Here is a 12,983-nt window from a genome sequence, read left to right as displayed (position 1 = left end):
CTACATCCATAATGGCTAACACGGTACAACACCCTAGTTCTAACTTAAAAACTAGATATTAAAATTTTAAACCAACAGCTCTTTATTGTGGTTGGTAAAACAGATTATACATACTAGTTTTACAATGGTTTAAGAAGAATTTAAGACAAACTCCTGCCTATGCGGCACTATGATAATGGCTTTGTTTTACATATTGTTAACTGTATGGCAAAACTATATAGCAGCTACATCATAATTTTTTTTTTTTTTAATTTTTTTTTTTAATACCTGCAGCATAGATACACTGAGCGATTTACTCAAAATCACACAGTGAGGCTAAGGTGGAGACTGAACTGGTAATCTTGTGATTTAAAGATAGACATCTTAGCTACAAAGCCATTGTGCCTGGCTAACACGACCATCACATCACATCCTTATGAACACTGTATAAAACAGACCCAGAGTCTAAATCTGTATCGTCTGTTTTGCCTCTTTTCCAGGTAGCCTTTTTTTTGTTAACTATATCCCAAACATTAGAATAACTAGTTACTCTCAATATGTTCAGTATGAGCGACTATGTATGCACTGTCAATAGTACACTGGGATGGACTAAATGATCCATGCATGCACTGTAAGTACTGCACCATCTGTACTCTCAATGCTGCAGAGACAGGCTCTTGCTGCGGCTAACAAAGCCGTACTTTAATAAGGGAAATGGGAAAATAAAGTAATGATCATACCAAATGCTGACTGAGGATATTAATAATATTAAAAATAAGTAAACATTTTCGTTTTATAGGGCATTACGGTGGTAAAATGTTTAGCTCTGCTCCCTCATAGATCCAGCATTCTGGTTTCTAGTTCTGCATGTTGTCAGTGTCTGTGTGCAGTCCACACATTCTTTGCCCATTACTGGTTTTCCTCTTACAAAGACAACCTTATTAGGTTAATTGGTGAAGCCAAACTGCCCCTATGTGAAAGCAATTATGCCTGTAAATGTGAACTGGGTCTGTGACTGGCTGGGGTCCTGTCTACAGCCATTTCCAGAACTTGTGCCAAATTCTACTTGCTATCTGAAACAGGACTAAAGAGGCTTGAAAATCATTTTAGGATTGCAAAATGCTACTGTAATGGGGAAAAATGACAAAGGCAATACAATTTACTTCAGGAAAACTTCCAAAAATTTCTGGCTTTAGAGTGAAAATAATTCTTTGGATTCATATAGGCAAGTCATAGAAAACTGATCAAGTTTTACCATTTACAGCATTTCTATTTTCACATACAAAACACTCAATTCAACAAGATTTAGACCAGTACATCAAAATAAGGATGAAATGTACCCTGAATGGGAGAGGATAGACATCACCTGCATGTCATCCTGAACTGGCTAAGCAGGTAAGAAAATGGACAGATAGAGGAATTCAACCAGCCTTAACTCTTCACAGAATTCTACATTTTATTGGAATTGATACTTGTGGGACAAAATTCAGTTGTTGGTGCATATTCATTTTAAGTGGATTAACCAAAAGAGAAAGCCAATGATCAGGTTAGGTGCAAGTTATGATCCAGAGCTTGCTAACAGGTGCCTTGAACAAAACCAGTCTTGCCTCATTGACAAATCTTTACAAGCTTCAAAGAGGTACAACAAATATATTTCAGGATTGACATACTACAAGTCACACTTCCTCATCAAGAAACCTTTGCTGGGGTGATGGAGAGAGGGAAGAAGGCAGTGGCGGGGTGCATAGTGAAGTGCTGAGACATGGTAATTGTAACAACTAAAAATACACTGGGACTTAAACCTTGGTATTAAAAGAAACTTCACTATAAAAATATATACATGCAAAAGCAAAACAATATGCTCCTTATGATTTTTAAACAATTAATGTTATTCCTATACTATTTTCCAATTGCACTAGATTATCGTCACTAATAAGGTAACATTCACCCACCCCTCTCAATCACTGCTATAGGTGGAACATACAAAGACAAGGGACTGTGGTGATGATACAAAACAGCTAACTACTTTGGACATTCCCAACAACTTTTAGACACTCAAAACACAAAGTCTTTAAACCCAATTTTTTAAGAACAGATTTCTAGAATTACCCAGCTATTTTTTTATGGAAAAGTAAGGACACAAGATTTTTTCATCCAAATGAAAGACAACATTAGTTAACTACCTGTCAAATTTCCTGTGTGTGCTATTCAGTCGTTTGAAGTCACAAGCGTTTTCAATTCAGCCACATGACTGAGTTCCTTTACATTCCCATAACTCCATGAGGGAAGAAGTGTCCTTTGGTTTGCATCTTGAATGCACTTCTTTATTTCCACCAAGGTCCTTAAACATGTGATATAATGGTGAACACAAAGTATTCCCGTTGATGAACTTTACTGATGCCTCTGAGCATTCTGAAAGCCAATATTAGCTACTGTAGCCTTCACATCTAAAGAGGTTCAGTTCTCTTATGCTCTCAGAGTCTGTCAAGCCCTTTAGTCCAAAGATTTACTGAATTAGGTTGCCATTCTCTTCATAGCCTCCATTAACACTTTTTCATGCTGTGCTGAACAGAAATGCACACAGTTATGTTGAAGGTATACTTCAAGGGAAAGACAAATCAAATGCAGCACATTGTAATTTTGTGATACCTGCCAAAACAGAAAGTGCTGCTCTTGCTTCAAAAAAAAAAAAAAAAAAAAAAAAAAAAAAAAAATCTATTTGAATAGATTATCTCCCAGAAGAAAAACAGACACAAAGATAGGGAACTACGGTATCTAACAAAAAACTAAAAAGCTGTTAAACTGTTGTGCATCTTAAGTAAATATTGAATGCAGAAACCACATTAATATAAAAACAACACCTGACCCAGTGTTGGACCTTTATTATAGCCAACTCAACTAGTCAGTAGCTGCCCACAAAAGGGTATTGTACCAGGAGTTGGGCTTGAGAATTTGACCCATCTTTAGCTTTTCACAAACCTTGACCATGGACATTGGAGGTTTAGATCTTTTCTAATGAATTGTAAACTGAAAATTTGTTTGTTCTTCTCACTAGCCACCTAGCCTTCACTTAATACAGTCACAAGTTATTATATCTTTATTTTACGACCATAATTAAATAAAAATATGTATATACAGTATTATACATACATAATATAGATATACAGTAGGTAGCCACTGTGGCATAGCAGTTAGTGTTGCTGCCTGACAGATCCAGTGATCTGGATACCAATTTTACATCTGGCTGCTGACTGGTGGAATTTAAAGATTCTCTCTGTGTCCATATCAGCATGGTGTTTTACCGTGTTTAACATTCTGAAATTAAATATTAATATACTTAATGTAAGTATGCTCTGGGTTTATAAATGTAAATAAGGCAAAATATTGCAATTACTGTCTATGGGAAAGGTGCTATATAAATAAAATGTATTATTATTATTATTTAATTTCTTCATTCAAGTATCTTCTAAGAAACTGATGACAAAGCAGCAGTACCATATAAGCAGTCTGCAGGGTTAAAGGAATATTGCAACAAAACTGGTCATTTTTGGATCTGCTACTCATCACGTCTTCTGTAGTGATGGCCGAGAAATATTTTAATGTTAATGTTTTCAAGCAGAACAAAGTCATCAAAAATACCTGCTGCAATGGGGATTTCAGCTTGAACATCACCAAACAATATCAAAACATCCATAAAAACTCTCAAGTTACCAATGTCATATAACGGAAACATCAGGTATCCAGTCATATTCTCACAATGTCCCTAATGTGCATTTTTGCTAAAATATTGACTGATTTCCAGGAAATGTTTTTATGCACAACAGTTAGGTGCACAAAAACAAAATGAAGCCTTTCAATTGAAGACCTGTCTCGTCCCTCATTCAATTTCTCTCAGCCAGCACTATAGCCCATGTTGTTTGACTAACAGGTACAACAAAGCAACACTTTTGGGTGGAGTATTCCTTTAACCTCCTATTTTCATCTTTAATATTGCTTTAAAATTAGCTTGGTATGAGCAAATGTTTGTGAGGTTTTAGAAAGAATGGGGTTTTCTCCAATATGCCTATTAGGTTAACCAGTGACTCTGTAATGGACTGGCATCCTGCTCAGGGTTGGTTCCTGCCTTGTACTCAGTTCTTTCAAGACATGCTCTAGCTCCACCATCTGGGTTAAGTAGACTAGAGATAGTTGTAGGGGATATTATCAACATTAAAATCCAAACAAAAAATACATAAAGTTACTCAACTGGCTTTCATGGACAAACCATTGAAAAAAGCTTTCATAATAAAAATTTTCAAATCAAGGGTGTCATCAATTTACTTTGCCAGGTATCTAACATTTGTGTTAACATTTATTCATTTGAGAAAAATTTGCTGACTAGTAACACTTAATGAAAACTGGTCTCCGAAATCCTGCAAATTCCTGTAGAAGCAGTTGTAGGAGATATATTGAAAACAAAAAAAAAAACAAGTAATCAGACATTTGGTATTTCTTACTTATGTGAACCCCTACAGAATTAGCCCTATGACAGGTCTTATGTGCTGCAATTATGTTATCAATCAAAGTAAACAAAATTTAGAAACTGCATCTCATTCAGTCCCATTATTTTCGTATATGTGCCACATGTACTTTCACTATTTTTACATTTTATTTGTTGTATCAACCAACACTCTATTGTTTTAAACAAATGTAATAAATTATGTAGTTCTAGATTTGTTTTTAATAGCCCTGCAAACGCAGGTCTCTTGTCAACCTGTGCTGCGTCTCACCAGCATCAGTAGATTGATCTGTCCCTATGTTTCTGTATCAAAACAGTATGAAAAAGCAGGATGTGAAAGTTTTGAAACCCTAACTAGTTAATTTTATTTTGCAATGAATGTGGGATATAGCACATCTCTATTCATCACTATTGTACACTAGACAATTGTCTTAATTTTAAATTTGCCTAGACCTAAGACACTTTATACTCCGAGGATAAATGCAAAGACTTTTGTTATTGGGGTTTTTATTTTATACGCCAGTGATCTACCTTTGTATCATTTCCATTTCCTTCATTCAACATGACTCATCAGCATTGCTCAGTATTGCTCAATCAGAGATGCTTTGCTAACATAAGACACTGTGACAGGTGGCTGGCATCCATGCCCAGCCAGGACACCCCTGCACTGTATCTTCAGTGGGAGCAGCCCTGGATGGTGCAATACCTCCCCCTGGACGCTAGATGGCCGCTCCCCTGGGTTGGAGAGGTGCCATGGGTTCCCGCAGGGCTCCACGGGAGTTGGAGTTGGGTGCAGCCCTGTTGGGTCCCACAGGCACCGCAAGGGGGTGCTGCAGCTGGGACTCCTGCGCCCCTGTGGGCCACATATGCACCACACCCGGAAGTGCAGCCGGAACACGGCAATCAAGAACCTGGAGCACTTCCGGGTGAACTATAAAAGGGGCCAGTAGCCACCACTTGAGGAGCCAGAGTCGGGAAGTGGAGGACAAAGCTAGACGGGAGGAGTGGTGGTGCCAGAAGAGTGTTTGTGTTGAGTTAAGTGCTTTTAGGACTGTGTATTGCCTGTGGGGTTCACACCGAAGACGTGCCCCACAGGTGAAGAAAAATAAAAGTCTGTTTTTACACGTGCCTCAGTGTGAGTCTGTGTCGAGTCGGGCGCTATACAGCGTCTATATCACAACACTCAAACTTTAAATTGCTCACATGACATCAAACCCTAAAAAAAAAAAAAAAAAAAAAAATCATGGCTGTTTATTTCTGAACTCACACTGCGTTCTATTGTAATTTATAGTCTATAAAATTATCTTTACTTTATCATGGCATAACTGAAATTCAGGCATAGTATTTATTGTGATGAATGGATTCAAACTTGGGAAAAGGTATATTGCAACTGCTACTGATATTTGAAATTTACTTGCCAAGAAACACAAAACAATTTAAGATTTTTCATGTTCTAACATGAATACACTGGGGCACTGAAAAACATTTAAGTATTTCAAATAAAACATATCATCCCTTTAAATTATAGAACAATAGAAATCAGGGGTGGGGGGCGACTTGTCTTCAATCCTATCTTTTGTAAAAATTGATCTATTTGTATGGAAGGATTAGAATAAAATAAAATTAAATAAAATTATAGAACAAAAATAGGGTTGTCAAAAGTATTGAAATATCAATAAGGATCGATTTTAACATTTTAAATTTATTTCAATACTCATTTTCATGGCATTGATTCTACAGCAGACATTACAAATGCAATTTCAGTTCATTCTGGGTTTTGACACTTGAGCCTTGTAGACTATCCATGCCTGGAGTTGGAGCTCAGTTCCCTAAACACTCACAGGTGTTAACATGATGGCAACTTCAGCGCCATCAGAACCTTCACTAGCACACTTAATTGACAAAGATGGCAGCCAGAGTGACATCTGGAAATACTTCAGCTTTATGGCAAATGGGGATGGAAAACCATGAGATACATGAAAGCTTGTATTCAAGATTTGCTACCACACAATACCAACTAAAGTGGCAATTTAGCAAAACACTTGAAGGACTGATATACAGGTCAATACAAAGAATTTCAAGAGGTATTTTGTATCTAAATTACAGAAACATTTTTGTAGTCAATTAAACATTTAAACACATTAAGACAGGGAGGTGCAATTATTTTTACCTCCAGGACAGTTTTATTCTGTATTGTTCATTTAGTACTATAGGGCAGTCACACTCTTGATTTTCAAAGTGAGCTGCCATAGAACGCTACTTTCTTTTGGTTTATTACGAGCGATTTTAAAATTAAATTTCATCACATTTAATATGTAATGTAGGCCGCTATATCTTCTCAGGGTTTAACTGCCTAAGAAGAGGCACTACTCCTCTGTGTGCTCCTATACTTCCAGCTATGCCTCTGAGTGTGCATTTATGTAAAGATTTTAATGCATATGGGATTGCAAATTTTTAAAATGTTTTATTGAGTTACGTTAAATACTGTATTGAAAATGGCATTGAATTTTAGTATTTTTCATAGTATAATATTGAAGTTTGAAAGTTTGATATCGTAACAACCATAAAGAAATGAAACATTATTTTTTCCAAAATGGTGGCACAATGGTTATGGTTGGCACAGCTCAAGGCAAACAGATAATATGTTCATTCTTCATGGATTATATTATCTGCATTTTCATTCTCGGTATGCATGCAGATTGCAACAGCATCCTCTTTTACTTGTCTGTTCTCTCTGGGTTTTTTCTCGGTTTCTATCAAAACCCCAAAGCTCACTCTAGGTTAACTAGATTGGCTTGAAATGAATGAAATCATGGCCTGCAGCAAACGAACATTGACTCTGAAGTTAGTTCCTGTTTTAAGGCGGACGCTGCTGTGAAGCACTAGCTATAACCATGATTGTTTCAAACTGGAACATCTCATCGATGGGCTACATGCGTCCTTTCTTAAGAACATAAAATTACCTGAACACTTCATCAATGACAACTATGAATGTCTAAGCTAGGCTTAATCACTAATTACGTTTCCAATGGAAACCCACCTTCACACTGAAACAAAAGAAAGCCTAGATACTATTTACACATATCTAAACTCGAAATAAGACACCGATAAGAAAATCTTCTCTCGTCTCTTTAATCTCAGCCACCAGCAGAGGACAAACAGTAAGTGTATATTTTCCCATCTCAAGCTGTTACAGAGTCCCATTGTTCTAGATGAAACATGATCCCTTGAAATGGATACCAAACAACAATAAAAAGGAAAGCCTAATTTACTAAAGTAGGAGATAAAATGAGTTGAAAAAAATGTGTTCCAATTAAACAGTAAAACCAACAGAGTAAAACCTCAAAGAAACTAACTTATTTGCAATTACACAAATGAGACAAATAAAGAAATCATTGTAAAGAAACACCTAAGCATATCACAGATTCCTGTATGTTAAACTTCGATAACAGACGGTATAGTGAGAGAAAATAACAAACACCTCTCTTCAGAAAATACAATTTGCAGCCCATATGTGCAACCTGTAAAACTGACAACTGAAATGAAACTGGTTCTTAGAGCACAATTACCCACATATGTAGCCTCCTCAGTACTGTATGTATTAAATGTGAAATAGAATGGGTTTCCAAATAACATTTGAGACTTCCATGCCATGTTTCTTGTGCATATTAAAAATATTGTTGTAATTAGTTATTTTTCACATTTAACCACCTTAGCCAGAAAATGGTGCTGGCAAAAACGTACAAAATACCATACATAAAGCACTTTAATACTAGCACAGATCAACAACACGCAGGTAAGGGTATGTAGGGCAACTCTTAACACACAGAGAACAGCAAAATAAAACTGTTTAAATTTGGTTAGCCTAAGCACACACACACGTATGCATGCATAAACAAAAGTTCTAAGTAGCACGGCCAAACAATTTTTACACATACTAAACTGCATTTTTTTTCTTAATTTATGTTTTTCACCACAAAGCAAGTTTTGTGAGGAAGCTTAACCTTTACCTCATCAATAGTGGACGCCCATAGGAAAATTATTTTTAAGTTGCTTTCAACAAGTTAAACAGACAGTTTTGTCACAGAGCTAAAATCTGTGCCAGATCTAATCAGAGATGTCAAAACACAGGTAGAACAGGATGATAGTCTGAGCTGGGCTGGAGTTGCTAGACTTGTTTTCCAAGATGGATAATGTTTTAAAAGGACCCATTTAAACTCAAGTAAGCTAGGTCAGAGAGACTTAGAACAAAACTGATCTCTATTTATTAAAAAAAAAAAAAAAAAAAAAAGTGGACATTTGGTGTGGTGGGGGTGAAGGGATATTTGTGTAGAGATCAAATATAACAACCACTTTAATAAAAACAATATATTCAAATGTATAATAGTCTATTTCTTGTCTCCAGTTTCAAGCAGGATAGTGTGTTTTTTTCTTCTTACATATGAAATGTAATTTCCTGTAAAAAGCAATTTATTGAATGAATTATATCAATTGCTAATGTCCTCAAGCTTATCTGTATAGGATTTGAATATAATTATGTTTTGTACCACCTTACACTTTGAAACAGTTGTCCAGCATTAAAAAAAAAAAAAATCAGCCCTCAAAAAGGCCCCAGCACTTTAAGGGGACCGGGATTTGTTTATCTGTTAGAACATGTTAGCAATGAAGTAATACTTTAGCAACCCATATAGTAAGGGCACCTGCCTGAACCTGGCTGGGAACAACCGAAGGGGTGGGGGATGAAAGAAAGGAAGGAAAAGAAAAAAAAAAAAAAAAAAAAAAAAAAAAAGGCCCCTTTCGGAAGCAACCATGTTACCATATTAAGTATGTTCAGTTCCTGAAGCTGCAGTCAAGTCTATAGACAAATTATACAGTGCTGGTTTAGCCATTATGGAGTTCAAAAATAATGCTGAAATGATTGTTCATAACAGTCAGTCATGCAAAATTCTGCATTAGGGTTTAATATTAAAAAAAAAAGGAGAACAACAATTAGAATGGAGTTCACAGATGATAGTTAATAATCCTTGGGGGTTACTGACATGCCCTCCACCCTTAACGGCTCCCAAAATCAGCTTAGATGGTATTGTTGGTGTCTCATTAATAGCAATAATTTAAAAAACACAATACAGATTCCTAACAGGAGAGTCATAAAAGATGCACATGCAACCAAAAAGGTAGGTAGCTGGCCGAGTAAGAGGTGATTCTCTCACCCCTTCACCCAAACCTAAACAGCACTACCATTTACAACTCGACAATTAAAAGCAATTACAGTAGATCTTGGACTGTGCATCCAGCATGAATGGAAATTACAAATAATCTCTTAATATGTAGTATTTTCATAGTGAATTCACCCCAAACAATTCAACTTATTCAAAAGAATAAATTTCTTAATAGAGACATACCTCTACAACTCAAAACCAATCTGATAAATCAACATCTGTCCTCTGGATTCCTCACAGGAAATCTATAGCATGGTGGCCTCCAATTTAATGGGAACCTTAGCCACTCAGTCTGCCGCATTATAATACAGAAGAAGCAACCACTTTAAAAACAATTTAAATTATAAATCTGAAAGGTCTGCATTTAAATGTTATTATTTACAAGTTCATTAGTGTTGAATGTTAATGTGTTGCTTAGCATAAAACAAGTAAACTCTACTTGAATGAAACAAAGTTCCAAGTCCTAATGTCAAACCTTTATGCTTCATTTCTCTATGAATGAGATACATGTTGTGGGAGGAATTAGTCACTGGCCTAATTAAGAAAAGCGATGACAAGGCGGTTTAATTAGGAAAGAGACAGAGAGCGGCTGAGGTAATAAATAAATTGGGTGAAGAACACAAACAAGTAGAATATCTAAAAATTGTCAGGATTAGATAGCGGTCATTAACAGGATGAGGGAGAAGATATACAGTATATCCCTGAAGTGTAAAGCAACATTCCTGGGAGGTTACATGTAACTTAACAAAAAGGAGAGTGAATCATAAGCCCCAGACCATTCTACGCAATTCTCACAGTAGCCTAAATGCCACACTTAGGACTACTGTACATGTTCATGCCTATTGAAGTCTCCATTGAAAGCAGACTGTGTGAAATTGCTGACAGCATAAGAGATGAAAAAATAGGCAATTTATAATCAATACAGAGACTTTTTATGAAAGATAACTATTTAAAAAAATATCAATGACAGAGGAGGGGGGAAAAATCATGACAAAGAAAATGAGGAAGAAAAAAAAAATTAAACTCCGAAAGTCACAATAATGCCAAAATGCAGAACTTACTTTAAAAAGTATCTCTGTCCAGATGAGGTCTTTGCCATTTCCCACCCTGGTGGAAGTGGTACGTCATCAGGAATCTCATAGGAGGACTGGCGGAGGTGCTGAGGGGAGGCATTAGTGTTAATCTGTCCAGAGAGGGAAGCTGGAGACACGGCTCGAAGTTGGAGGGATGCGGGTGAGGAATGAGCTCTTACATGTTGAGGAGTAAGAGTGCCAGCTGTGCCAGCATCTGTACTTGCCTGAAAGAAACAAAGGATAAGAGCAAGGCTTCATCAGCACCTAGATATTTGTATACATACAGAACATGCAGTACTTGTTAAGAAAATCAATCAAAGCACACCATTATAACATGTCATAGCAGGCAAGACTCAGTAAACACAAAATCTGTGCACTACAGAGTTGGCTAACATGCAGTGGAGTAGCAACAATCATAAATGGAGCATATCTTTGTTTAAACTTTTGGCTCATTAAGCTAGATGGGGATTGGTGCTTTGCTAATGGACACTGAATGAAGCAGGGAAGTCACAATACCAGAGGATTTCCATTCAATACCAACACCAGTGAAATTTTAGGATGCTTGATACTTAACTGTTTATTAGAAGTACCTTCATTATTCAAGAGAACAACAGTGCGCCTTTATCTGTAATAGCATTTACAGGTATATATTTTATATTTTAACTGTAAAACCTTCTTTTAAAATACTATATCCATCAAATATTTACCCAAATAATGCTTAAGTAAAACAGTATTGACATTAATAAATATTATTTAAAAAATTATTCTCTTTAATAAAATCCCTGTGTGCGTCCAGGTGTCCGCGTGTGTGTCTTCTGGTGAAGTGCGCATGCGCAGGGCACGGTGCGATGCGCGATATTACTGTCAGAGAAAGTTACAGGCGTTTTACGGAAATACAAACCAGTATTACTACGAGAGGAAATTAAAGGTACACAATACAGTGACGCATATTACAGCCACATACAAGCCAGTATTACCGCCAGAGAAAATTAAAGGTATATTACAGACGTACAAGACAGCGGACATACAAGACAGTATTACTGTCACAGAAAATTAAAGACACACAATACACGGCGGCAGCCCACGAAGAACGGTCAGCTTAGCAAGTAAACATCAACAAAAGAAAGGCTGAAAGACAAAGAAAAATACGACCAACAAACAAAATGAGGTCAAAGTCCCATGCCATTTAATATAGACTGTTCCTACTAATGTTTATGCACTACTGTTCTAGCGCCCGTTATTGTAACGGGCTTAATGACTAATATATATAATAAAATACAGGGCTGGAATTTTAATGCGAGACAGACATGGGGATTCGCTCATTGTAATAAGTCAGGAAAGGGGGTACTTGGAGATATATACTTGGGGAGATTTCAACACAAGGTTTATAAAGAATGATATCATCATGAACTACCAGATTTATCTCAACATGTACACATTCTAATATTTCTCACCAGTAACTGAAAAATACTACTTAATATTATGATGGAGGGTATCACTCTAAACTAAAGAGACTGAGATCCAACTGTTTTCAGGACCACGTAGAGCCTGGAAAAGACCTCAACAGTCAGGAATAAGGAACTCCAGCCAGTCACCTCTGAACCAAGTACCGAAACGATGATAGAAATATTTATTTATTTATTTAATTATAAAGCACTTTAAAAACAACATCAAGGCTGACTAAAGTGCTGTACAATAAAAACCCAACATATCAGACACACAATAACCAAAGGGTAAATGAAACATAAAACACATAAGAGCTGAAGAGATTCATAATAAAATGTACACAGATAGTCAACATATCATACTGGGTTAAAGGCCAGGGAGTAAAAGTGTGTTTTTAAATAAAATTTAAAGACAGCTAGTGAAGGAGCATGCCTAACGTGCAACGGCAAATCGTTTGAGCTGCACCTGAAAAAGCCCAATCACCTCAGAGTTTGCATTGTGCCTTAGGAACACGTAAAAGCATCTGGTCTGCTGACCTGAGAGAGCGAGACGGTACATAAGGGTGCAGCAGTTCCGACAAATAAAATGGGGCACAACCATTAAAGGATTTAAAAACAAATACAAGGATCTGAAAATGGATTCGAAAATGAACTGGCAGCCAGTGAAATGAAGCCAAAATCGGGGTAACATGCTCATGCTTGCTTGTGTCAGTTAAAAATCGAGCAGCAGCATTTTGCACCAGCTGTAGGCAAGCAATGGAGGCCTGGC

General features: G+C 36.6%; 1 protein-coding gene across 4 annotated transcripts in view; it reads right to left on the bottom strand.

Moving 5' to 3' along the window:
- The window catches only part of yap1 (Yes1 associated transcriptional regulator), a 145,011-nt gene that overhangs the window by 112,037 nt on the left and 19,991 nt on the right, over positions 1–12,983 (bottom strand). For all 4 annotated transcript variants that reach the window (XM_051926466.1, XM_051926467.1, XM_028800292.2 and 1 more), the window contains exon 2: positions 10,758–10,993. In XM_051926466.1, the coding sequence (XP_051782426.1) occupies positions 10,758–10,993 (236 nt within the window). The remainder of the gene's footprint in view (positions 1–10,757; positions 10,994–12,983) is intronic.

This window comes from Erpetoichthys calabaricus, chromosome 4 (assembly GCF_900747795.2).
Source record: "Erpetoichthys calabaricus chromosome 4, fErpCal1.3, whole genome shotgun sequence".
Classification (NCBI taxonomy): domain Eukaryota; kingdom Metazoa; phylum Chordata; class Cladistia; order Polypteriformes; family Polypteridae; genus Erpetoichthys; species Erpetoichthys calabaricus.
This window is presented reverse-complemented; position numbering and strand designations above follow the sequence as displayed.